Source organism: Neodiprion virginianus, chromosome 3, assembly GCF_021901495.1.
Source record: "Neodiprion virginianus isolate iyNeoVirg1 chromosome 3, iyNeoVirg1.1, whole genome shotgun sequence".
Classification (NCBI taxonomy): domain Eukaryota; kingdom Metazoa; phylum Arthropoda; class Insecta; order Hymenoptera; family Diprionidae; genus Neodiprion; species Neodiprion virginianus.
In genome coordinates, this window is record NC_060879.1 from 2,908,357 (window position 1) to 2,932,242 (window position 23,886).

General features: G+C 39.2%; 1 protein-coding gene across 2 annotated transcripts in view; it reads right to left on the reverse strand.

Moving 5' to 3' along the window:
* Positions 1-23,886, reverse strand: part of LOC124300384 (neuroligin-4, Y-linked) — a 221,928-nt gene that overhangs the window by 34,019 nt on the left and 164,023 nt on the right. For both annotated transcript variants that reach the window (XM_046754447.1, XM_046754446.1), the window contains one exon: positions 3,435-3,593. In XM_046754447.1, coding sequence (XP_046610403.1) covers positions 3,435-3,593 — 159 coding nt within the window. The remainder of the gene's footprint in view (positions 1-3,434; positions 3,594-23,886) is intronic.

A 23,886-nucleotide genomic window follows, 5' to 3' on the forward strand; every position in this document is an offset into this window, starting at 1 on the left:
TTAGCCGGGATCTCGGATATTTATTTCCCCCTTCCCTCGCCCCTTTCACCCTCTCAGGCCTCCTGATCGGGTGATTTTTCTCAATCGTTATCAGTCATAATTTGCCGCAATTTTGCTCGTCACTTTGTATTCGAGGCAGGGTAATTTTTTTTTTTTTTCTCTCCTTCCCATTCTTTTTTATTTTTTAGTCGATAAAATATGCACACACAGTTCAAGTTTCTTCTCTCCCTACTTTCAACGCGATATTTGGCCCGAAAGTGAAACTCATCCCACGCTTCGCTTGGAACGTGTTTACTAATTCAAAAGCTTCGCAGCTTTCAACCTCCGTTGCAGGATCGGCTAATCACACCGCACTTAACGGAGTGTTACTTGAGTGGCACAACACTTCTGAAACCTGGCAACTTTTCCTCTGAGAGAGGGGAAAATCGAGGAACTGCAGAAATTTGCCACGGGTTTGTTTGAACAGACAACTAGCTGCCAAAAAAGGAAAAAAAAAAAAAAAGAAACAGTTTTCACGCGATGCTTTTCATGAAAATCCCGTGAAAAGGGATGATAGTCTGATTTTCGGGCGGTGATCTCGAAGACCGCTAAGTGAAAAATCTAAAACTGATGGTGATTTTTTTTTTTCACCAAAACCAATACTTTTCTCACACCGAAGGTGATGAAAGGTGAAAAAAATCACCGCTCATCTCATGCGTGTATCGATAAATGCGACACAAGTTGGATCGATCGGAGATTCGTGTTTTTTTTTTCTTCTTTGCGAGTTAAAAAAACTGGAGGCTTTTTTGCCGAAGTATAACAATTCCTTGAGATTGAAACTTTGCCATTAAACAACAGGAAATTTCGTGAGGAAATTGGTGCAGAGTAAAGATGAAGAGAGGCAAACAAATATGTGAGAAAAAAAAAAAAGAAATGAGTACAAAGAGAAGAGAAACAAGTATTAGGTTTGCAACAATATGCGGCGTACCAACTCGGAGAGAAATTGAAGCAAGGTGGAAATACGCTTAACTCGGGGAATCGGAGGACTACCCTTAGGGAATCGAGTCGCAAACCTCGAGGCGTTTGCGAATTACACTTGCACTCCAGTCTTATTTTCGTTTTAAATTATTTCTCTCTGGATTGAATTCCTCCCCCATCCTTCCATCTCCTCCAGTCGCTTTCTCCAATCCTCTTCTCCGAATATTTCCCACCTCGATACCGCATTGTCACTTTTTTTTTTTTTTTTTGGAAGAGAGGAAAACTTTTGGAAATTCTGTATTGGGTACAATTAATTTTTTCATTTTTCGAGAAGTGTTACTTAGCTACCGAAGTATCGATGTTTCGGCCTTTCACGATTTTTGTCGAATATGATTGCAACGCCGGTTAATAATTTTGTAGTTTTAAGAACGAGCAAAGCAAAACTACGCAAATGCGTTAGAAAAAAATCGAAATTGAAAATTCGTGGCGATATCAATTTCATTCAACTATTTCTTTCGAGACTTAGCACGTCAATTACGAGCAGGAAAAAAATAAAGTCATTAAAAATTCATCACAAACACGTTTGTCTAATTGAATAGAATTCCTCAAATTGACTGTATCAAAATCATTTTCAACGGAGTAAAATGAGAAATTGTTATAAAGCAAACGAAGAATAAATAATACAGTTCGAATATACAAAATTTGTGAACTTGAATTTTAACAAAAAGCATTGGAAAGGAAAATGGAAAATACTTGTTTGATTCGTTTCAAGAAAAATGTGTACCTTAGCTTTTACAACACGGTTCGCCTGTGCTCTTTACGATTTCACCTTATTCAGCTCACCTGCTTTTAGCCTCCTTTAAAATGGATAAATGGATTCGATATATACGAGAAAGAAACTTGCACAAGGAAGCGGAGTAGAAAATAAAGCATGAGGTGCAGATGTGGCAAAAATTTTCCGCGCGACAAAATAAACGTCGAGTATTTGGATTTCGATTTTTTATTCCGTAAATTTTGGAATATTATTTAAAATTTTTGCATTACTTTCTTCTTCGTAGCGTCGTCACTGTAATAATCAGTTGAATACGAATTTCGACAAAGAGCTGTTGCAAAAGTGTAAATAAACGTAATTCTTTTTTTCTTTTTCATTTCATCCACTTTTATTACCGGTTCTACTTCAGCTTTATACTTATATACATGACGTGTATGAATGTCGTTGAGAGCCGATTAACTTATTTTTCAAATCCGGGGGGCGGGCTATGAATTTTCTATCCCGAAAACGGAAGGTTTTCTTGTAATGAGTTTCCTATTAGATTTGCGACGTCTTGTTGCTTGGCAACCGCCGCCGTTTCCGCCGTTGGGGAGAAACTTTCAATCCTTTTACATCTTCTGCTCCTCTCATAGTTTACGATATTCGATCTCTCCTCACTCGCATTCTTCACTCGCTTTACGAGTAGAATTTCGAAACTGAATTTACCATTCGAAACTTGTCTAATCCTTACAAAAAATCGTCAATGAAAAAAAAAAAAAAAACGTATGTATAAAAAACTGTACTGTTAATGCAAAAATTGTCGACCAAGATTTCGATGTTACCGTCTTTTTTTTTCTTTTTTTTTGCGCGTCAGAATATCTTGCGGAATATAAAAATTCAATTACCGAATAGAAACAAACTTTTTTTTGTTTTAAAGAAGCAGGGCGGCGAGAGAAAAACCCGAGGATAAAAAATTGAGTTACACGGCCGCGTAACTTGTGGAAAAAGTAAAGAAGATGAGACGATGATAGCAAACTAAAAAAAAAAAAAAAAAAAAAAACAGACCGAAGTACGAAGTGAAAAAAGAGAAGGAAAAAAAATCCGTGCATGTAATATATAATAATAATCTTCTTATACCTTTGGCGGAGGGAAAATCCTCGGCTTTTCTAAATTTACAGCCAAATCCGGCAAACGCTGAAATAACTTTCAATGGCCCAGGTTTAAGTTATTTATTTCTTTCCGTTTTTTTTTCTCTCTCTCTCTCTCTCCTTGCACTCGCAGTCTTGCCGTTTTTAATACTCCTTCTAAAGGAAAGAGAAATGACACAGATCGATGGCGCTTGAGCCTTTTTCTCTTCACGAGCCCTCTTTACGCAGCTTTTCAATGCCAAAGAAAAGCTCAGCTCGTTTTTCAATTTTACCGAGACACCGAGAGCAATGTATATACGTATCATGGGTTTCGGAATTTTCCCAGTCAACACAAACGGCTCTCGGGCGCGATTTATTACACGTGTTAAAAAAAATTTGGATTTATCAAAATTTATCGATTTCAAGTATGAAACAAAACAGGCTTATTTTTCTTCTGTTCATACTCGTTTGCCAATTTTTTTTTTTTTGTTTTTTTTTCTCAGTTTTCTTTCTTCTCCTTTAAATTTTCCGCTCGCGTTTTTGACCGTTCGGTGATAACGAATGTGGAAAAATTAGCTGTGTGATTCAGTCAGGCTTACCCAGAATTCCGAGTCTGTAGTTTATCGTCACGACGACGACACCTCCATAGCTTGCCAAAACGCTACCGTCATACGGATTTCCGCTGCTCCATTCGTAGCTCTCGCCGTGAACGAAGACAATTACGGGATAACGTCTGCCTCCCGAATCTCTCGCACCGGCTGAAAAAAAGGAAGAAAAAAACAAACAAATGTTGAGAAACGAAGAAGATTGATCAGAGATGTGAAAATTTACACAATAAAGTTACGTGAACAAAATTTGGAGAGCAGGTGCAGAGGATTGTAATTTTTCTTTTTTTTTTTTTTCTTATTTCTTACTTAAAAAAAATCGTTCGTTTCATCTTCTCTTGATTTGTTTACGTCTTATCGATACGAGGAAGAAAAGAAAAAAAAAAAAAATCAAACAAATTCTTGTCCAGCAGTAGTTTGTACAGAGACTTTGATGAGAAAATTTTTTCAACCCTCGGCACCGGATGAATGAGACGAGCTTGCAAGCTGCAGGGTGGTTTAATAGACTGTGGGTGGGTATGTAATTAAAGTGGCACGTGTGTAAGGCGCCATTGCTCATCTACTGCGAAAGCTTTTGCGGCCTCGCGAAGTGTCTGCACAGTGCAAATGTTTGCTCCGACAAATGTTGAAATTTAACGAGCTGAAGACGCGCCGCTTTCTCTCTCTCTCTCTCTTTCTCTCTCTTTCTCTCTCCCTTCAGCTCTTTATGGCCATTCTGTGTGTCTAAAACGAACTTTAATTTCATACAGACACATTAAACTTTGATATTCGCGTGAAAATTAACATCCCGTTTCACCGTTGACAATTAATAATAATAATATTAAAAAAAAGAAAAGAAAAAGAAAAACTGATTTCTTCCTTTCAAACTGTGAGTCGAAACATTTATCGAAATTTTATTGATCTTACGAAAGAATAATTTCTATTCAGTTTTTCTTATCTGTAATAAGAGATCGAAATTTATAAACCAACCGAGAAAATGAAAGCTTCGGAACAGCAAAGAAATTATAGAGTGAACAATTTCCTTTCCGTAAATGAATGCGAGTATAAATAAAATGAGAAACTAAGGAACGAAAAATTAAGCTCAATTATTACAAGCTATGGTTCAAAATATTTTCAAAGCTTGGTTCGACGTTCGTTTAAAAATTTGCCACCTCTGTTCTTTGCGGATAATCGGTGAAATTCGTTGCGACAAGGCGGTAAAATAAAAAAAATAAAAACGGATTAAAAAAGGAAAAGAAAAATCATGCAGAATGAATAAAAATTCGAAGCGTAATTTTTTTTTTTACAATATCTTTCTTCTTACCCAAACAATTTTTCTTGGTGATGCCACGGTGGGAAATTGCGAGTTATTTTTTTCTCAAACACCCTGATACACGTTCATGCATGGAGATTGTATAATAACGCTGAAAGGATTGCGTAGACTATAGTTTACCGAGTGCAGACAAGTATTAGCGTTCTCGTATAATGATAATTTTCGATACTAGTAAACGTTACAGTAATGGAGTCCGTTCGGGCGATTACGGCCCGAGTTTCATTAGGAAGTATGATGCGGTTTTGACGGCTCGATTTTCCCCCGTTCCTGAACGACTTAATGAAATAATAACACCGACATACACCGCATGTTGCGGATCGTTCGAGATTCTATTCACGCCAGGGATCGAAACCGAAATGAAATTATCGTTGGTAAAGTGCGAAAAGTCCATAGAGGTACGTGAATAAGAGTGAAAATCATAATTTTCAGTGTAAGCGAAGTCAAAGCTTGATAAATAAAATCACCAATTTCATCAATACCAATCTCCAAATCGCAAAAAATTATTTCAATTCTCTTTTTCAATCTTGACATTTTGTCCAAATTGAATACTCTCGAGGGAAAAAAGTGAATTTTTCAGCTACTAAAATATTTTAAAAATTTCGTGAAAACGATTTCTCCCGTTCTCAGGAAGCAGAATCAATTTCTGAGACTTGGAAGAAAGAAAGAAAGAAAAAAAAAACACTCTTATTAAATTATGAGAGCTTTTACGCTGCGTTGCGGGCTTTTAACTGCGAGCTTGACCCTCCGGTTAACCTGTTGAACAAAACGAGGCCACCGCAGCTTCATTGTATGAGAAATTATTTCAGTTTCAGATTTACACGGCGTTTCTGGAGCGTGGTAGGTCCTTTTTTTTTTTTTTTAATTAAAGCGGAGTCAAGACTCGTTATTTCGTGAAGAAAAACGAGATGCAAAAACGAAAATATCGAAATTGAGCTTTTGAAAATTTTCCCACATATTAATGGAAACTCGGGCAAATTTTCGAGGGTATATATGGGGAATTCCATGCGAACCTGACCAACGTCTGACCCTCAATATTCCTTATTCTGTTTAAAAAAAAACTTCTGTTATTCTCCAAACTCTGAAACACAACCCTGAATTTTTTCAGATTTTTTATTCGACCGTTTAATTACTTATAAATATTGATAGTGATTTTGAAAAGGACGCTTTTAAAGTTTCTCAAAAAATAATCAGAAACTGTCGTTTCTATTCCAATTTTTTTCCATTTAATTTCAGCAGCCTTCATTTTTTTGCTCAACCAAATATTGTTTGAACGGTCTGAAAACTTTCGAAATATTTTTAAAACACCCATCTTTCACTTATTGTTAGAACATTTCTAGACCGGTTTCATTATGAAGCGATTTTTGTTTATTATTTTGGCACGTTAAACTTTTTTGTTTCGTCAACAACCGATTTATAAATGTTTCAAGTAAATGATAGAAGTTTTGAGATTTTATTTTAGTTGATCAAAAAAAAAAAACTCAGTCCTGAAACAAATACAAAAAATTTAGTCATTATGAGCCCGGTCTTGAGATATTTGGAAAAGAAAATTCAGTTTTTGACAACTTTTGGAGAATCATAAAGGTCCACTTCGAAATCACTTCAAATACTTATAAATAATTGAGCAGTTTAATAAAAGATCTGAAAAAATTTAAGGTACTGTTTCAGCGATGACAAAATTACAGAAAATTATTCAACAAAATCAAAAATAGTGAGTATTTCATTTTTCGTTATTATTTCAAATCCAGGCCAGGTTTCGATTCTACTCGTTCGCTGTTCCGAATTACCTGGAAAATATAATCGAACATTGTATGACGTAATCGTGATTACCCACGGGGCGTGTGCCTTCCGATTCCTTATTTGACGATTTATACAATCTGTCCGTAACAGCGGCGATGGTAATTGAATCTGTCAAACAGACTCGGTGGAACGATTCTCCAAAGTTACATAGTCGAATATATATATAAATATATATATATATGTATACATATAATATGTATGTATGTATGTGTGTATGTATATTGTATACATGCTGCCCGGAATCAACCGTCACAGACATATACATAAAATACACGCTCAAATTGAATTACCGTTTGATCTTAAATTGTTCTTCTTGCGCTTAGATTTTGTTTCTTCTTCTATTTATTTTATCTCATTCAAACTCGCAGTATTTTGTGACGAGCAGAACGACAATCGTTTATTTAAGCCCAAAATTTTCTACAGTAATGTAACGTCCTCTTAAACGCTGATCAATATTTTGTATAAGAGGAAAAATGTTGGAAATGTTCTTTTGAAGGATGTGAAATTATTGTATGCCGACGAAAGAAAGAACCTTTGATTTTAAGGACTGGCTGAGTTTTTTTCTCCGTTCAATTTTATTTCAGGGAATTCGCGAAGAACCACAGCGTTACAAGAGTACAAGAATTCGGAATTAGGAAAAACGAGATGGATTTTCAACACGCTGTCTTTTCTCGACGGGGAGGGATTGAGCTGCAGAAAAAAAAGAAGTGATAAAAAAAAAAAAAAGAAGTGATAAAAAAAAAAGAAGAAAAAAAGATAAAAAAAAAACGAAAAAACAGCGACGGGGGTTGAAGTGAGATTCGCAGCTGGAAGCTGCGTGTACAGAACTGCGGATGAGAAAATATTATAAAGCTAGGAAATATCTTCCTTCCTTCCTTCCTTCCTTCCTTCCTTCATTTCTTCATTCCATCCGGATTTACAGATTTTTCCCCGTACCTAACCGGGGTGAGAAGAGTCGGGGAAAAACCGGGAGTTCTCAGAGATATATTTGCCTCCGTAGAGAGACGCGGATGTGTCGTAAAGGCGAAATCAAATACATGGAAATCGACGCGGTGACGCGGTACGTCAAGAAATTTGGCCACATCCATCGACAACCCCCGTCAATCGCTATGATTGAACCGCGAGGGATGAAATGAAAAATTGACGAAACGAAGAAACGTCTTTTTTCACCACCAAGCAATAGGTGAAATTTTTCCGTTTCGTTTCGTTATTTTTATTATTATTTATTTATTTTTTTTCTCTCATTTTCCTTTCCGTGGTTGTTTAATTCCAATAATTCCCACAGAGCGAATTATTGTTTCGAGTGAAGAAAAAAATTCATGTCTTTCTCGAATTTTTGATCTACCGTAAAGTTGAAACGAAAAAAGAACACGGTAAAGAGGGAAATAAAGAGAGGGGAGATTGCGCAAACAAGTGATTCTCGCACGTGTTGCAGATATTATTTTTCCTAACTCAGCGCGTGAAAATATCCAAAATATCTCGTTACACTGCAAGAAAAGATGTTTCGATTCAATTTGTCGCCCTAGTGCGGCAATGTGACATTTTGCGCATTCATCCGGGTGCGAAAAGTCAAATTTTCCGCACTCAGTTGGGAAAAAAATGACCCGTGACGAAAATCAAAGTGTCGACGCGCCGAGTGAAGGCTCGCGAGTTTTCAGCTGGGGAGCGACTAGCGTTTCGATGGTTAATTTCGATTGCGATGGGAATTGGATCGGTCGAGTCGATTGACGGAGGTCGATCATCCGCGAATCTAGATTTTAACCCGGGCTCCCAGGCAGGCCCGGCTCTGCAGCCGCAACAATGAACGTTCCGATCAATCGAGCGTTCGGCGAGCCCTCAATTGACTGGAATTAAGCCCATCCAAAGGGCGAATTAATGCTCTTTACAAGTACCGGCCAATCAGCCGAGGAAAACTGGCTTTGCGTGCGTTTCAACAGTTGATTTTCGACAGTGTCACGACACGAGATGAGAAAATTGGTATCGTAGACTCTGCCTATCTTCCTGATTTTCGGGCTGCGATCCAAAATCGGGTACGTCGTGCAGGTTCCGAATTATTCACGCGACGCGAAGACTTATTGGATAGGGAAGAAAAAAAAGAAAAAAATATGGATTGTACATGGAGGGGTGAAAAATAGCGAGAAAACGGAATTATATGTCGGTGATGGAAATATATGCCGCAGCAAGACGGATAAACCCTCGGATTGTAAGAATAAGGGGAATACACGGAGAACCGCAAACTTTTATCACTCTTAAATTGAATCTCGCGAAATTTCAAATTTTCATTCAACATGTCGACGTGTCTCTCTGCAATATCGTCGACAATTCGCAATCGCGAAATTCACGCATGACGAAAATTATTCAATGAAAGCCAACAAATTGCTTATTGTTAAAAATATATTTCAACGTACCGCGATCGAAGTTTGGAAAATAAATCGTGTCTCTAAGTTTGTCACAATTTTAAATAGTTTTAATATTTTATCGTACATAGAATGGAAACGTTATTCTTACCTGAAAAAAATCAAACATTTCGCTAACACTGTCAAAGCGAATGACAATATTTCTAGAGATCATTGAATCGATGTTCGAATAAATGCGACTAAATTTTTCTTCTCTGCAACGTCAAGAGCACAGAAATCTATTTCATAGAATACAAATATTCCGTGTGTGAAATTCGAGTCGAAAACAAGCCAAGATCTTGAAAGTTGGTTCATATTATACGTACGTACAGTGTAAGCGCGGCTGTCTCGAAATCTTAAGAAAGGAATCTGAAACTTGTGTAGATTTGTCTGAACTGCCGGAAAAGCGGATGAAGGTATAGTTGGCATACTTCAAGTCATCCCCAGAAAGCTGGACGGAGGATATCCTGTGTTGAAAACGGGCAGCGAGCTCGAACGAACAAACCGACGAGCGGTAATTTTGGAAAACTTTTACCCAGTCAGATGCAAATTTTGACTTAAGGTGCGTTAATCACGGTCAAAAACCTCTGGCGGTGAAGAGAAATTAATTTACACGTAGCGCAGTAACGCTTCCTCGACGATCTTACGGGCAGGGTGATGCACCCTTTTACGGACGGACGAATTCCTCCGACGCTTCCGGTACATTGAGGAAAAGTTTTGCCAACGAATAGTTGGAAATTCTTAAGCCTTTCAGAAGCGGTGTTAAATATATTGAATACCAGATCATTTTCAATTTTTATAAAACTAATACTAGTTCACAGTAATTTGTTGGTCAACAATCAGTGTGCAAAAAATGAATTACGGTTGATTACGAATCGAGTGTGAAAATTTTTAAATTCAAAACGGTAAATATGACGTGATGGACGGTAGGTTAAAAATTATAAAAGTCTGCGTTAAAAAAAATTTTACCTCGTTCTTTGTGAGATTTGTTTTTTCAATCTCAACTGGTGGAAAAAAAATCCGAGACCTCGGAAGACCCCCTTATATTCGATCTTGTGCAAATCGAACGAAAAAAAATCGAATTTAGTCAAAACCGACCACCGGATATTGGATTTGAAATTTCGAATTTTTCAATTCTGACTGCAGAATCGTAATCTCAAAAACTTATGGCTCGTCAATGACGTTTATATTCCATGCAAATAAGAATTGTGCCCCTGAAAGGGTGGACATTGTTGAACAATTATTACTCACCTAGTCTCAACTTGATTCGTTTGATTTAGAATCGCCGCCAATTTTAGGAAACTAAATTTTTGCTGATATGTTGGAGCGATTTTAAGAATTATGAATACAGGTATTCCGCAACGCTAGGTTAACCGGAAATTGAATATTTCTCGTCCGGCACAATAAATTTACAAATCTTCAGAGGGTAAAAAAATTCCCGATGAGATAGGAATTAATTAATTCGTCCGTTCGTTTCGCATCCGAATTATACATGTACATGCGAGTTAACTTTAATTAGATTTAACGGCGTGGTGAAATAATCCTGATAAATTATTGAGGAATAATTGTGGATATATGCTTGGATGGAAGCGCTAACTCACGATTCTTGAATTAAATATCCAACGCAACGCACCGCACGCCTCCGGGAATTTCGAAATAAAATGAAACACCGAATTCGCGAATACGAAAGTGTACAAAATCCAATTAGCATGTACAGAATCTCTCTAAAGTTCTTCACTGTTCCATCATTCGCGATGCGGTAAATATAATATTTACCGTTTGGCGGAAAAATTTTCACCGCGAAATCATTGCGCCGGAAATTCATGCTTCTGGAATATTCGCAGGTGGTACGATAAATAAAAAAAATTCAACTAGGGGTGAAAACGGTGTGTTTGAAAAGAAAATTAAGCTTCGCTTTAAACTAAAAATATTGGTGAAATGAGAGAGTGAATTTTTTTTAAAAATTCAAAAATTTCGTTCTTTTTTTCCCCGACTACGTCGGATCGTTTTCCGATAGATATTCGTTTTTTTAATTTCGTCGTCGTTGATCCGCTCGAAGAAGCGCCTTGAAGGCGGCCGTGTTTGTTTTAGTTTCGGCAAAAATCCCCGGTATCAGAAGGGTTGTCAAAAGGGGTGAGGGAGGGACGCCGAGCGTCCTCCTCTATGCCTAATCCGTAGAAAATCGCTGGGAAATGTGAGAGCGGAAAGGGTTTGCGAGGCGCGTGTAATATATTATTTAATTTAACACCACCGGAGGCTTAAGGGGCCGACTGTCGGATCCTCCCTTGGCGTGTAAGGCCAAATTTATGCCACTCGTGCCTCTCGGACGAATCCGCAGAGATCCGACTCGTCCTGCGCTTTCACACGTACGTGCCAGCGTTTCTTTTATTTTATTACATAACAATGAGGAAAAATAATTAATTGGCTTTTTGTTTCTTACTCCCATTAACGATGCACCGCAATGTCAATTTGTGCGATTAGATTATCAATTATTTATTATCGTTGTCTTACTTACTAATTACATATTCGGTATAATAAGTGAAAGATAAATGAATATTTTCACCGTGAATTATGAAAAAAAACTTTTCCGCTATTAACGATAATTTTCGTTTCATATTCACCCTGTCACAAAAAAAAAAAAAAAAAAAAAAAAAATGCAGAGATAAATCGAAATAACTAATTTTACGGAACGACGATAATTGTACCTAATCAAACTATGATAGCAATTGAAAAGATTTCTAAGCGTAGGCATGACAATTCCGTAGAATCAGGGAACGAACCATCAAGCTAAACCACAAAAGCAACGCAATTACAACTGTGGTAATTTTTCATAAGGTGAAGAGGAGCGGTTTGGTTCATTCTATTTGGGTTTAGGACTGTTTGCCGGTGGGCCTTTTATGTTTCATGTCATCCAGGGTCGCAGGCCCTGAGAAGCGGCACGGTTTAATTAGCATAAGTTTCCCACCCTCGGCCTCCTCCTCCTCCCCAAGGATAACGGAGAACATCGTCCTGTGTATCCGCGCCGCACCGCGGGGAGAATTCCGCGGCGGTATAAGCGACGACGGTCTATATCCTGAGGGAAATTACCAAGATGGAGACTGCGGAACGTCGTCCGTTGGGTTTCCTTTCTATACCTGCCCACCCGGCGATGATGATGATCATGATTATGGTGATGATGATGGAGCGGAGATTATATTCGTGCAATCCGTTCGCCGCTCCTTCGCGGAAGGAAGATGAGAAAAAAAAATATATATATGCAATAGAAGCAACGCTCCCGCGAATATTCTTATTCCCCTTTGGAAGAGTGATTATATTTTACACAAAAAAAAGTAAGACAGATTTTATAGTGGCCGGAGTGTAAACTGACCGCAAAATTGAGGTGCGTAGGTTTTCCGTGTGTGTGTGTTTTTTTTTTTTTCTTTTCGTCGACAACGTTCAATCAAAATTGTTGTACGCAAAATCACTGATGAATGACGAATCGATTGAGACTTTATGGGACGTATAGTTAGGTTGGGGAGAAATGGTTAAAAACAAAAAAAAAAAAAAAACGTGTTGTAACCGAGGCTATGAAATTAAGTTAAAAATAAGAGTTGACACCACGAATTTCAGTTCTAAATACTTTTTTTTTTTTTACATAACTACGTCAGTGAAATCGTAATGTTACTCTGCTTTTCTTTTTTTTTTTCTTTACCGAAGAAATCGATATAATTCGCAAGACTCGGATGAAAAATACGTCATCTTGTCAATGAACGAATTCCGTAGGTATCGTATCGAGTTGATTTTCTCTCGGACCTCGTAAATGTAAGAAAAAACACAATTTGTATTAATTTTACAATATAGAAACGTTGAACTTATGATTGAGCAAGAAATACGTATTTATATCGTTATCCAATATATAAATCACGGTTAGAAGATTTGTGGAGAATGTGTTTGCGAATAAAACGGGGTATTAACCTTTCGATAAGTGTTGTCGGTGTAAAAAAAAAAAAAAAAAAAAATCTAGAATATATTGTCAAGACGTGCTTGTAGTGAAGAAATTCGGTATATCAAAATTTAGCTCATGCATTTCGGAGATTTATAACATATTTCGTTAGATGTAAATGTCTTTTTGCTACACCCTTGTTAATCAACGGGTTTTCGTTTCGAATAAAAAATTTTATTCTTTTCTTACTCGAAGATTTATAACGTGATTAAGCGAAATGAAATATCAAGTTCTTTGAGAGAATTTGCAAAGTTTCAACCGTAAAATCGTGCCAATATAAACCCGGAGATCTTGGATTCCCAATTAAGGAATCTTAATTGTCCATTCAATTCTTTGATCATCTTTCTCTCTCACTCTGTATCTCTCTCTCTCTCTCTTTGAGTTCGGTTCGGGGCAGAATTAAGACGGTGAATTCGAGGTGAAGACTGTTTAACCAGAGATGGATTCCCTGATGTTGTCCCAGAGTTTTTGTCGGCGAGTCGGTGATAAAAGGGCGAACGGAAGAAGCAAAGTGCCTTCCTTGGACGAGAAACAGGGAACGAGAAGAGCACCGATAAAGAAGAAACCGTCTAACCGCGAGTCGAGTCGAAGGTGTAGAAATGCAGGCGCGTTTTCGTTCAAGCTCGATTCCTCCCTCGATCCTTTTCCATTTCGCGTTTCACCGTCACAGTCGCGTCAAAGGAAGTCGTGGGAACGACGATCTGACTCGAAAAACGATATTCCTCCACCCTTCGCGAATTCAGAATTTGTTGGTAAATTTTTCCCCCGTTTCCGGGGAGTTCGAAAGCCATTTTTGTCATACGGTTATTGACCATATGGAGGATTTCCGCAAGATGCTCGGAGAAGAACGATTCGGGTAATGAAGTCGAGTCTAGTTTTTACCCCGTGCTGCACGTTATTATCGAACGGCTTCACTCCCCTGCAGCACCATTGTAAGAAAGGGAATTTTTATTAATATACATACACATTAGGGCGAGCCAAAAAAAAATAACTTATCGAATCTATGGTATTAAAAGGACCTATTTACTGAGAAAAAAAAATAATTATATATATATATATATATATATATATTATACATACACTTATATGTAGGTATGCAAATTGGGGCAACGACGTCATAAATCGTTGGTCGGCGAGGCCGGGGATGGTGGTAGGAGTCGAGGGATGGATCGATTTCGTTGGGGGGTGCGAGTGACGTCACATCCGGCGTCGTTAATTCCGCGACGTCTTATCCCGCTGCAGGAGCGTAAGGATATCGGTGAATACGCTTAGCTTGCTGGAATTATTGAACGATTTTAGAGGAGCAGCTGCCGCGTTTACAAGCGCATATAATCGAATAAAAGTGGTAGCTTTTTTTCCACGCTTCTTTATTTTTCTTCTTCCTCTCCCCGCAGTAACAGAAAGTAAATACCCGTAGTTGGTTCTGGTCCGATGCTTTTCGTCGTATCTTATCACCCGCAGTGTGCGAGAGTACCTTTTTCCTCCGGGAGAAAATTTCCCGGTGATCAAAACTTTTTCGAAAGCTCCGAGCCTCCCCCCCCCCCCCCCCCCCCCCTCCCGCCCGTCGAGTTCACCGACGTACCCCTCGGCTGACTCTTGACGGTGGTATAGTACGGGAAAAAACTTTTCGTATAATGTAGAACATCGCTAATACTCCGTGTTGTGTGTATACGCCGATGCCTGAGTCGACTTGTTTATTCATCCGGCCGTTATCCTTGTAAAGGTAAAAATGACACCGAGCGTGAATAACGCTCCGTGTACTTTTTCTTTCTTAATCTCTACGCTTCGCGGAAATCGTACGCTGAGAATAATAAAAACCTTAAGCTTATTTCCAACTTTTACAGTGTATTCTGTTATCGAGGATTTCGCTTGATTCCGAGTTTCCCTGAATAATTACTTTTTTCCGAGTCAGCGTTACTCGTGTTGTAATTCTCGAGCATTGTAAGAGAGAGATTTTTTATCGCGAGGGTGAAATAATCAAGGATCGTAACACCGGTCAACACGAATTTAGTGTCTTGGTTTTGGGTGTCAAATTTTGATTCCTTCTACGTAGCTGTTGAATAAAAAAAAAAATAATTTTATTAGACAAAGTTTGTCTTTGTAGAAGTCGGAACGATATTTTGGATTTTAGAAAATATTGCCTATTCTCTAAAAAATTTACCGTAAATAACGATTAACCAAATTTCAGTTTTGCATTTGAATCACTTTTACTTAAAAACAGTGATTAACAATAAACTACAAATGTAAAAGAATTGACATAAAAGTTTATAAAAATGACTATTTTTCGTACTTCTTCTATTTTTGTACGGCCTTCTCGTATCAAACGCCAAAGGTAATTTCCCATCATGCTCTCATTACACCACCCCTGATAACGTTAATAACGATAAAGTCCGTCACGTTTTGATGAAAATGTTTTTCCTCTTTCTTCCAAACAGGCACCCGTATCAGCTATAAACCAAAAACTTCAAGAATTATTTATCAACGTAAAAAGGAGAAAAACAAGTTACTTTGTAAGTAACGAATACGGGTTTCGGTTATTATTCGGTGTGTAGAATCGAAATTTATTCATCTCAATAAAAGCTCGAACAAAAATCCATCCCCTACCGGTATTCAAAGTTTTCGGTTGACTCAAGGTGCTGTCGCGATCTACGTACGCTTCCATGACTCGGAGTATTCAAGCATGGTCAAGTTAGTCTCTCATAGTTTGCTCAATACGTATAACAGACAGTCAAAAGCGGAATATACCGACTGCTCGATTGCAGACGAACCGGGTTCTCCAATTAGCGAAGGGGGTGCGAAACGGATCCGGGCTGCACAATTTCTGACATCAATAATACCGGGCTAATTGCGGGACCGAGGAACCTCGAGGAACAATAACATCATCAGCGAGTACAACTTCCGAATGCGTGCAGCGTCATATCGCGTCCGTCTTCGAGGTATCCAAACAAGAGCTTCGGAGCTTGCAGCGGGATCGACGATCCTGCAAATGTTGAGGCTAAATTCCGCATGATTAATCGTCTCGAACGTTGGAGAGACGGATACCCGTAACTTGTTAGTTCGGAGCAAGTGGACGGTGAAAAACTCGAAATTTTCGAGACGCGAATTTTAAGACACCGAATGATCAGTGTGAGGAGGTTGGGACTTTCGGTAAATCACCCGGTGGAATTACTGTTTTCCCAGAAAGTTCATTCAACCGACAGCTCTCTTATCCGATAAAGCATTGGCAGAACATTCGGCATTCCGAATGAACAAAGCGCGGACCGTGGAGATACGGAAAAATGAAAGTTTCGATGTTAAAAATTGAGACCGGCTGATGCTTCGAACGGTCGAAATACTGAAAAAATTGGCTGTCGACAAGGAAAGTTCGGAATGAGCAAAATTACGATCGGCAAAATGCGGAAGGGCCGGAAAGCCGAAAGCAGACTTGTGCCGGACGACACGAGACGTCGGCCGGGAATTCACGGCTTCCGACGTCATCCGATCCTTCGGCGCTTTGCCCGTTCCGTCTTTGGCGGCTTTCGGGATTTCGACCTTTCGAGTCTTCGGCCAGTCGTTGTCGATGAATTCGGATTCGTAGATTTTCTACAAAGGCGCGAGTCTGACATTTGAAAACTCGACTCTTCGACCCTTCGGTATTTTCGCAATTCAATGTTTTGCTCTTCGTGATCTCGGCCGTTCTCAAAAATGAAAAAATGTCGGTACAAATTTATTTATACATTTTACCGTTCTCAATTTTTATCTATCCACAAGTCATCTTTTCGTATTTATGGCCCTTCTACGTCTTTAACTGTCGGCAGTTTGACTTTAGGATTTCAACCCGTCGGCTTTTCGGTTTTTCACATTTTTCAACAAAACTGCTGCAGGGTAAAATTCTTTGTCGATACGACATTTTATTATCCTCTTCGCTTCTTTGAAATTATCACGCTTTTCCGTGTAAAACTGGCGTTGTTCCAGAAAAATTCCGACTGTCGCAAATCTATGCCGTATTTTTTTATCTCTTTAATATATCTTTTTTAACGATTGGAGGGGGGGGGGGGGGGGGGGGGTAAAATTTACAAACAGTGGATTTCTCGTCGCTAATAGCCGCGGCTTGAAATGTACCGGTAAGTTAATTTGGGGTTGTCACTGGGGTGCTTGCAGTGGTTCCGGCTGGATTTGTCTGGATTGAATACCAGGGAGAAGATTGAAGGGTGCAAGGAACGAAACAGGGGAAAAATAAGGGGAGGGATACGAAGGGAGAAGCTTAACCGAATGAACTTATTAAGTTTCACCAACTTTTTGGTCTTTCCAGTTACACAACTCGTTGAAGATCCCAATTTGCTCGCGAATCTTGTGAACATGTCGGGATGAGACGCGTCCTCAAAACTGCGTTACAAGTACTCGCGTCCGATGGGTGAAAGAAAAAAAAAAACAGAGAGGCAAGCTTTGATTCTCCGCGAGTTGACCGTGACTCGATTATTTCAGGGACTATTCAACAGCGATAAATTGATAAAATCAATGCTCAAAGTGTCTGAACTCCGAACACCGAAGCAAAGCGTTGTTGCTAAGAATAAAAAAAAAAAAAAATCAAAACCTTTCACACAGCGTTTAGAATCCTGGACTATATCGCAATTGTGATTAATCTTCACCGCGTTTTTGTCGTCACGTTGATTTGTGAAGTAAATTTTCTTTTTTCATCACCGCCAACTCGTTTTTGAAAACGCATCGAGTTACTCGGTGCGTTTGACGAATGAAATTACGGTCGAGATGCACGGAGGCGTAACATCTTTTCATTTAATCATCCAGCTTCCGGTATCCCGGAATTATAGGGGGGGGGGGGGGATGGGGGGCCTTTTTCATCACCGCGGCGACGATAAAATGAGCGACGGATCTAGCCGGAGCTCCGAGTGGTCGTGGAGGTATATACATACGTACACATCCGAACGGTCAGCCGCTTGTAATCAACCTCGTGAGTTTCTTACCAGTGAAATCCCTCCATCCAATCATTCATTCGTCTCTCTTTCTCCCTTCGACCCAAGTGTTTCCAGTATTCCGAATCCGCTCGGCGTTGGTCATCGCAAATTGAATGGTTGATTGACTCTCCGAGTCCGTGACACGATTGAGGCAACGTTTACAAAAATTGCAATTAAAATAAATCACGATATATATTATTTCGATATTATTTGGGACACCATGGTCTGAAGAATTGTCGATCGGTAAGTGAGAGAGAGAGAGAGAGAGAGAGAAATAGAATTAATCGACTTCTAAGTATAAACATTACCTACAAGTTTCTTTACGTACAGTGATCAAAGAATCTCAGATTAATAAAAAACATGCCAACACATGAGCGAATTTCAATTTAATAAATGGATATATATATTGAACAAAAAAAAAAAAAAAAAAAAAAACAAATGCACGAGCTTGTTATACAAGGTGAAATTTTTGCCGAGTTCCGAGGTACAAGGATTGGATCAAAGAGATCTGCCTCGATTAATATGTGGTAAGATGAGACCGGTCGGTATATATGCATTTCGAATTTAATGGCAGTGAGATTATCCGATCTGAAATTTCGCCGGAGCTTCGGCTGATACCGGGGGGGCAATTTCTTGTCTTAGAGCCAGACAACGGAAGAAGGGAGGGAGGGGAGGGAAGGGGAGGCTATCGACTCGCGGTTACTCGACTGCTCCTCCTTTGAATATACACACACACGTATATATATATATATATGCATATAGATCGGAAGACTTGTCCTCGGAGTTTGATGGTTTCTGCTCTGAAACTAGTTTGGGTCGGTGTCCTCACCAAGATCATCTTTCCTCGGTAATTAGACCTGCAGTCTCTACGTTCCTCACCACCCTAACTGCTCTCGATCACTCCTCAAACTTTCGGGGATTTCGATATCTCGTACGCTCGTTCAAAGTGGACCAGATTATTCACCTTTAATGCCCTTCGATGTTGGACGGAATGCTAAGACGTAAATGGTACGATCTCGACTTGGAAGATGAAGAGGAATTGGATCCTGAAACTTTACGCCAAATGAGACGCGTGTGATGAACCTCTCGAAGAAGAAGAAGAAGAAGAAGAAGAAGATGCCGAAGATCAAACGATGGATGAAGACGGACATGAGGACGAACACGTTCGAGGACATGAGAAAGAATCTCGATCAATGGTCGACTCACTGATGACGAGTTCGGTATGTTTGATGTGGAATATTCCTTAGAAGATGAAGTATACGATGAGACGTAGAAGGTAACCAAGAACAGGGTCCTTAGGACGAGGCTGACAAAGAAATAAACCACACACCGAGATAAGATGAGCTTTATATGCCAAATGAGATAAAGACGATCAACCTCGTGACGAAGAAGACACCGAAGAAGCGATCGCAGACGAAGACGAATACACTGGCGGGACAGAAGACGAAATCTCAGCGTTAATGATTCACTGATTGGTGATGAATTTTATACATTTCACGTACCTGAAATGTCTCCTCGACAACTCTATATCTGACCGTAAAACAATTCGGATGGTAGGATGAAAAACGATACGAGTAAATTGACTTCGTTATTTCTAAACTCAGCGGGGGATATTTAAGGGAAACAATTTCATTGTGGCTTAATTCAAGCGGGGAATATTGTACTACCGTTCATTTCTACGGTTAAACTGAACATACAACCCGAGTTAAACATCACAACTGTGTAATATATCTATAAGGACACCTGGTTGGAAAGGTAGGTTTCGCAGGTTGTTAGGTACGAGGGTATTTCGTGATTTAGCAGGGATTTCATCCGTTCGTGTCTCTCGAGCGAGCAGAGTTATTTGTCCCGGAAATACGTCACTGTATAATGGCTGCCGTTGGGGCGATGGCAACACTGGGGGGTGGAGGCTCCTCGTTAACCGAAGGATACCGAGCTCGCGATAGACTACACGTCGTATTCATTAATTCCTCCGCGCGCGATGAAGTTACCGGGTTTATATATCTGGTCCGACTATATATTCCAAGTATATCCTATACACCGAAACACACGTCCATGTGTGCGTTACACATCCGATGTTGCAGCACGTCTAAGACCCAGCCGGAGGCTGCGGAGAGACGATTTCTTCGGTAAACACGACCGTGTGTTTTGTCTATATGGATAGACACTCGTACGTACCTAGGTTCGATGCACGGACAGTAGGGTGAACAAAAAAAAAAAGAAAAACGACAAACCTATCGAATCTATGGTTTTAAATATTATAAATATTGGTACACTCGTCTTAATGCACCTTGTTTGTTGTGTGTTCAAATCAAATGCTCTGACTTTTTCTGAAAATGAGTTTAACTGAATTGAAACTATTTTTTGATAAATACGATACGCTACAATGATCATGACTTCGAGTCTGCAAACATTAACTTATACAAAGTTATGGAATTATACCAAAGGATCGTGATCGATAATCGCTGTTTTTTTCTTTGCAAACCCTAGCGACGAGTTTCATCCAGCTAGTTTGTCCGATAGCAAACATCACGTTCGTTCTTTTATAAACATTATATGCATCTAGGATAAAACAGGAAGACGATATGATTCGCGGATCTTCCGGATGTTGCGGAATCAGCGTCCTAGATTCGTTCCCGGGCCGTTCGGTTCGACCAATCTCTTTGAAATGCGGCCCGAAAACTAACGCGTCGAAAATGAGGGAGGACGGCAAAGCCGGAGAAGAAGAGGAGGCGGAAGGGGATGAGGAAAAGGAGGCGGAGGAGGTGGATGTGGATGTTGGCCGACAAAGAGACGAAACTAGGAAAGTTTTCAGCTCCCGCGGAATTTCTCTGTATACTCGAACCCGAGGATATCCTACCGCCGAAGTCTCCAAGTCTGTAAATTGAGCGGTTCGAATACCTACGAAGGGACGATATCTCTGTGCTAGCTACGTGCGGTCTTCTAATATCCACCCTTTGAACCATTTTCACCGCGGTAGATTTCACCAGCAAAATTTTACTTCGGGCATCTCGCGTTAAATTCATGTCGTAATAGAAAAGCGACATATTTTTACTGCGCAGTTGGTTAATATGTTGAAAGGCGAGAAGATTCGGGTTGAGAAATTTAAATAATATGAAGGACAACGAGGAACGTAAGTTGCTGCAACAGATGCGAGGAAAAAAAAGTTATTTCTAAGAAACAAAGTATTTATTTTATTTGGAAAAAGTATATGTTTGTTGGGAAAACATTGAAAATCAATTTATTTCCGGTAAAAACGGAAGTTCCATTTAAAGGGGACGTGGTGACATTTTTCTAAATCCTGTTTTTCCAATTCTAGAGGTTCGAAAACGTAAAGTTTCGATGGAATTAGAAAAAATTATTGTCGATCAGAACCGATACTATTCTTAGATCACGAAGGATGATGGAAAAGTAAAAGGACGATATGTCACGAATTATCTGAAGAGAGCAACGAACAATTCGAGGGTGAATCTTTACTCGGGATTGTTTATTTGAAGCTAATTTATAATATTAAGGAATACAAAGATAATGAAATTCGAATTTAAACTATTGGATAAATGAGAAAATTGGCTTCGATGAAACGCAGTAGAAATTTACAAGAAGCGTATATTAAGTATTTGCTACAAAAAAAATAAAAATAATTAATGTATAATAATGTATATACGTAGATTAAGAATCTCCATATTTATAGATTTGAAATATAAATGGAATCAGAGAATTTGTGTACGTGGAGGTTACATCTATGGGGCTTACGAAGGTGAAGAAGGAATGCGTGACAAAGATTTGAGCGTTATTGGAATAACTCTGTTACTTCACGATTGTGGTATTCGATATTGTTGATGGCGGGTTCGCAAGAAGAAGAAAAAGAAGACGAAGAAAATAAATGAAAACCAGCCCAAAGTGCAGAAAGAAGAAGATGAAGAAATATGAAAGAGAAAAAGAAGTAAGAAATCGTCGTCGTTTTTTATACCCAACCCAAAGCGGACATTTCGCCGAATAAAAGAACTGCGATAAATTAATAGCGCGTTGTTCTCTTTTCGGAGGGAAAAATTCAGGAACCACATTGTATATATTCGCAAGGCGAAGAATTCCCGAATTCGTCGAACCTGCGCCCCCTTTATATTATCGGTAAAAATAAAATTGCAGCCTTGGATGCCGGGACGATTTTCACGAAATTTTTTCATTTCACATTTCCGTAGTTTGGAAAAAAATCATCCGGGCTTATTTATTCTTTCGTCATATATCGGCCGGGGTTGAAGTTCCGTATGTGAAAAGTTCCGAAAGTTCCTGATTCCGAATTATTTTGTGACGGAACTTCGAGTGAAGGAAACATACGTTTACTGAACAATAAAGTTTCGAATGGTCGGAAAATCGACGGCTCAAAGTTCCGAAATGCAAGATTCCGTAAAATAAACTATCGAGATATTGAAATTCCGAAAATTGTATTGTAGCCACACAGCGTATTTTTTTCAACGAGTTAGTGTAAAAAATTAGAAAAACCGAAAATCAGAATTACCAGGATTTCGAACGTAAAATATCGAAAATGCAAAACAAAGAAAGATCAAAGCGGTGAAATTTCACCAAGCCAGAAATTCACAGAACTAAAAATCTTCGATCATTCGAAATTTCAATGTTTCAGATTTCTCAAATTTTCTTATTTTCGAATTTTTGTAACTTTGACTTGTCGGAGTTACGCCCTTTCGGCATATTGTCTTATCGGAAATTTGCACTCTCGTAACTTTGATCGTTGGCTTTCGTATCATTAAAAACTTTCAAGTTTCTTCAAAGCTTGATTTCCTTACTTCGACTGTCGTCACAAAAAATTCAAAATCTTACGCCATCGGAACGTTCCAAATTCTGAATTTCCACCTGCCTCCAGGTTGCGAAAAAAATACCACGTGACGTCACCCATAAATCAACATTCATCGAAAGCAGTGAAATTCACTCGTACGTAATTTTCCCAATCATCCTTTAAACCAAGAATAAACAAAATCCATTCAATTATTTTCAAATAATCTACGTTACGACCACTCTACAAATTTCCACCCCAATTCGTGGCAAGAAATCGGTGTTTTGGAAGGTCGAAGTCGGTGCTTATACCACTTGACATGGCGGACCACTCTCCGGGCTGATCTACTGGCTAATATGTCAAGGCGTTTATCCCTCCCGACGTTTCTAAATCCAAGCACGTAGCCACTCCTCAACCATTGCGACCGCAGCTCCCAGGAATTTCCATTGTCTGGATATTTTCGGGTTTGTTTCCTTTCTCATTTTTCCCCAGTATCCCCCCCCTCTTCCCCCGACCCCTTTCCCAAGGTGGAAAATTCGAATTATGAGCAGGTCGGCGGATCCTCTCTCTTTTTTTTTTCTCGCAATTCTTTCTCGTCCTCGTTGTAGGATCAGGTGTCAGGGGTCAAGAATGAGTCGCTTAACGCGAGCTTGCAATCACGGTAAAAGCTCGAGACCGATTCTCCCCTTTCTCGCTCCTTTGTATTCTCATTTTCCAAGTCAAGCATTTCCCGAAACAGTTTCAAGTCAATCAAATCACCGAAACAAATTTTCCAAGACTCTTTCACAGCCAAAGTTTTCAGCTCGATCGATTATTACTGACAAATTTTACTAGTCAATTACAGTGAAAAGTGTGAAAATTACGTTTAAAAAAAATGTGAAAAAATTAAAAAAAAAAAAAAAAAAACAAAACCAGCAGCCTTTGAAGTCAAGCCGTTAATTTTTCTCCTCGAAAGAATGCGGTGGTTAGAAAAATTACGCCCTGTACCTTGTGTGAAAAACCGTCGTTTCTGTATTCGTAAAGCTGTTTTATAAACATCGAGAAGAATATCCGCTCACCGTTTCCGCACCCTCGTACCTGTTATACCCGTTTGTTATTCCGAGCTGTTTCTCCTCTCACCCTATTAGATATCGCGCAGAGGATTTTCCGTGGAGAATATCCAGCGTATCTTGCGGATGCGAGTCTCGCGGAGAAACCGCCGCCGCCCCCCTCCCCCCT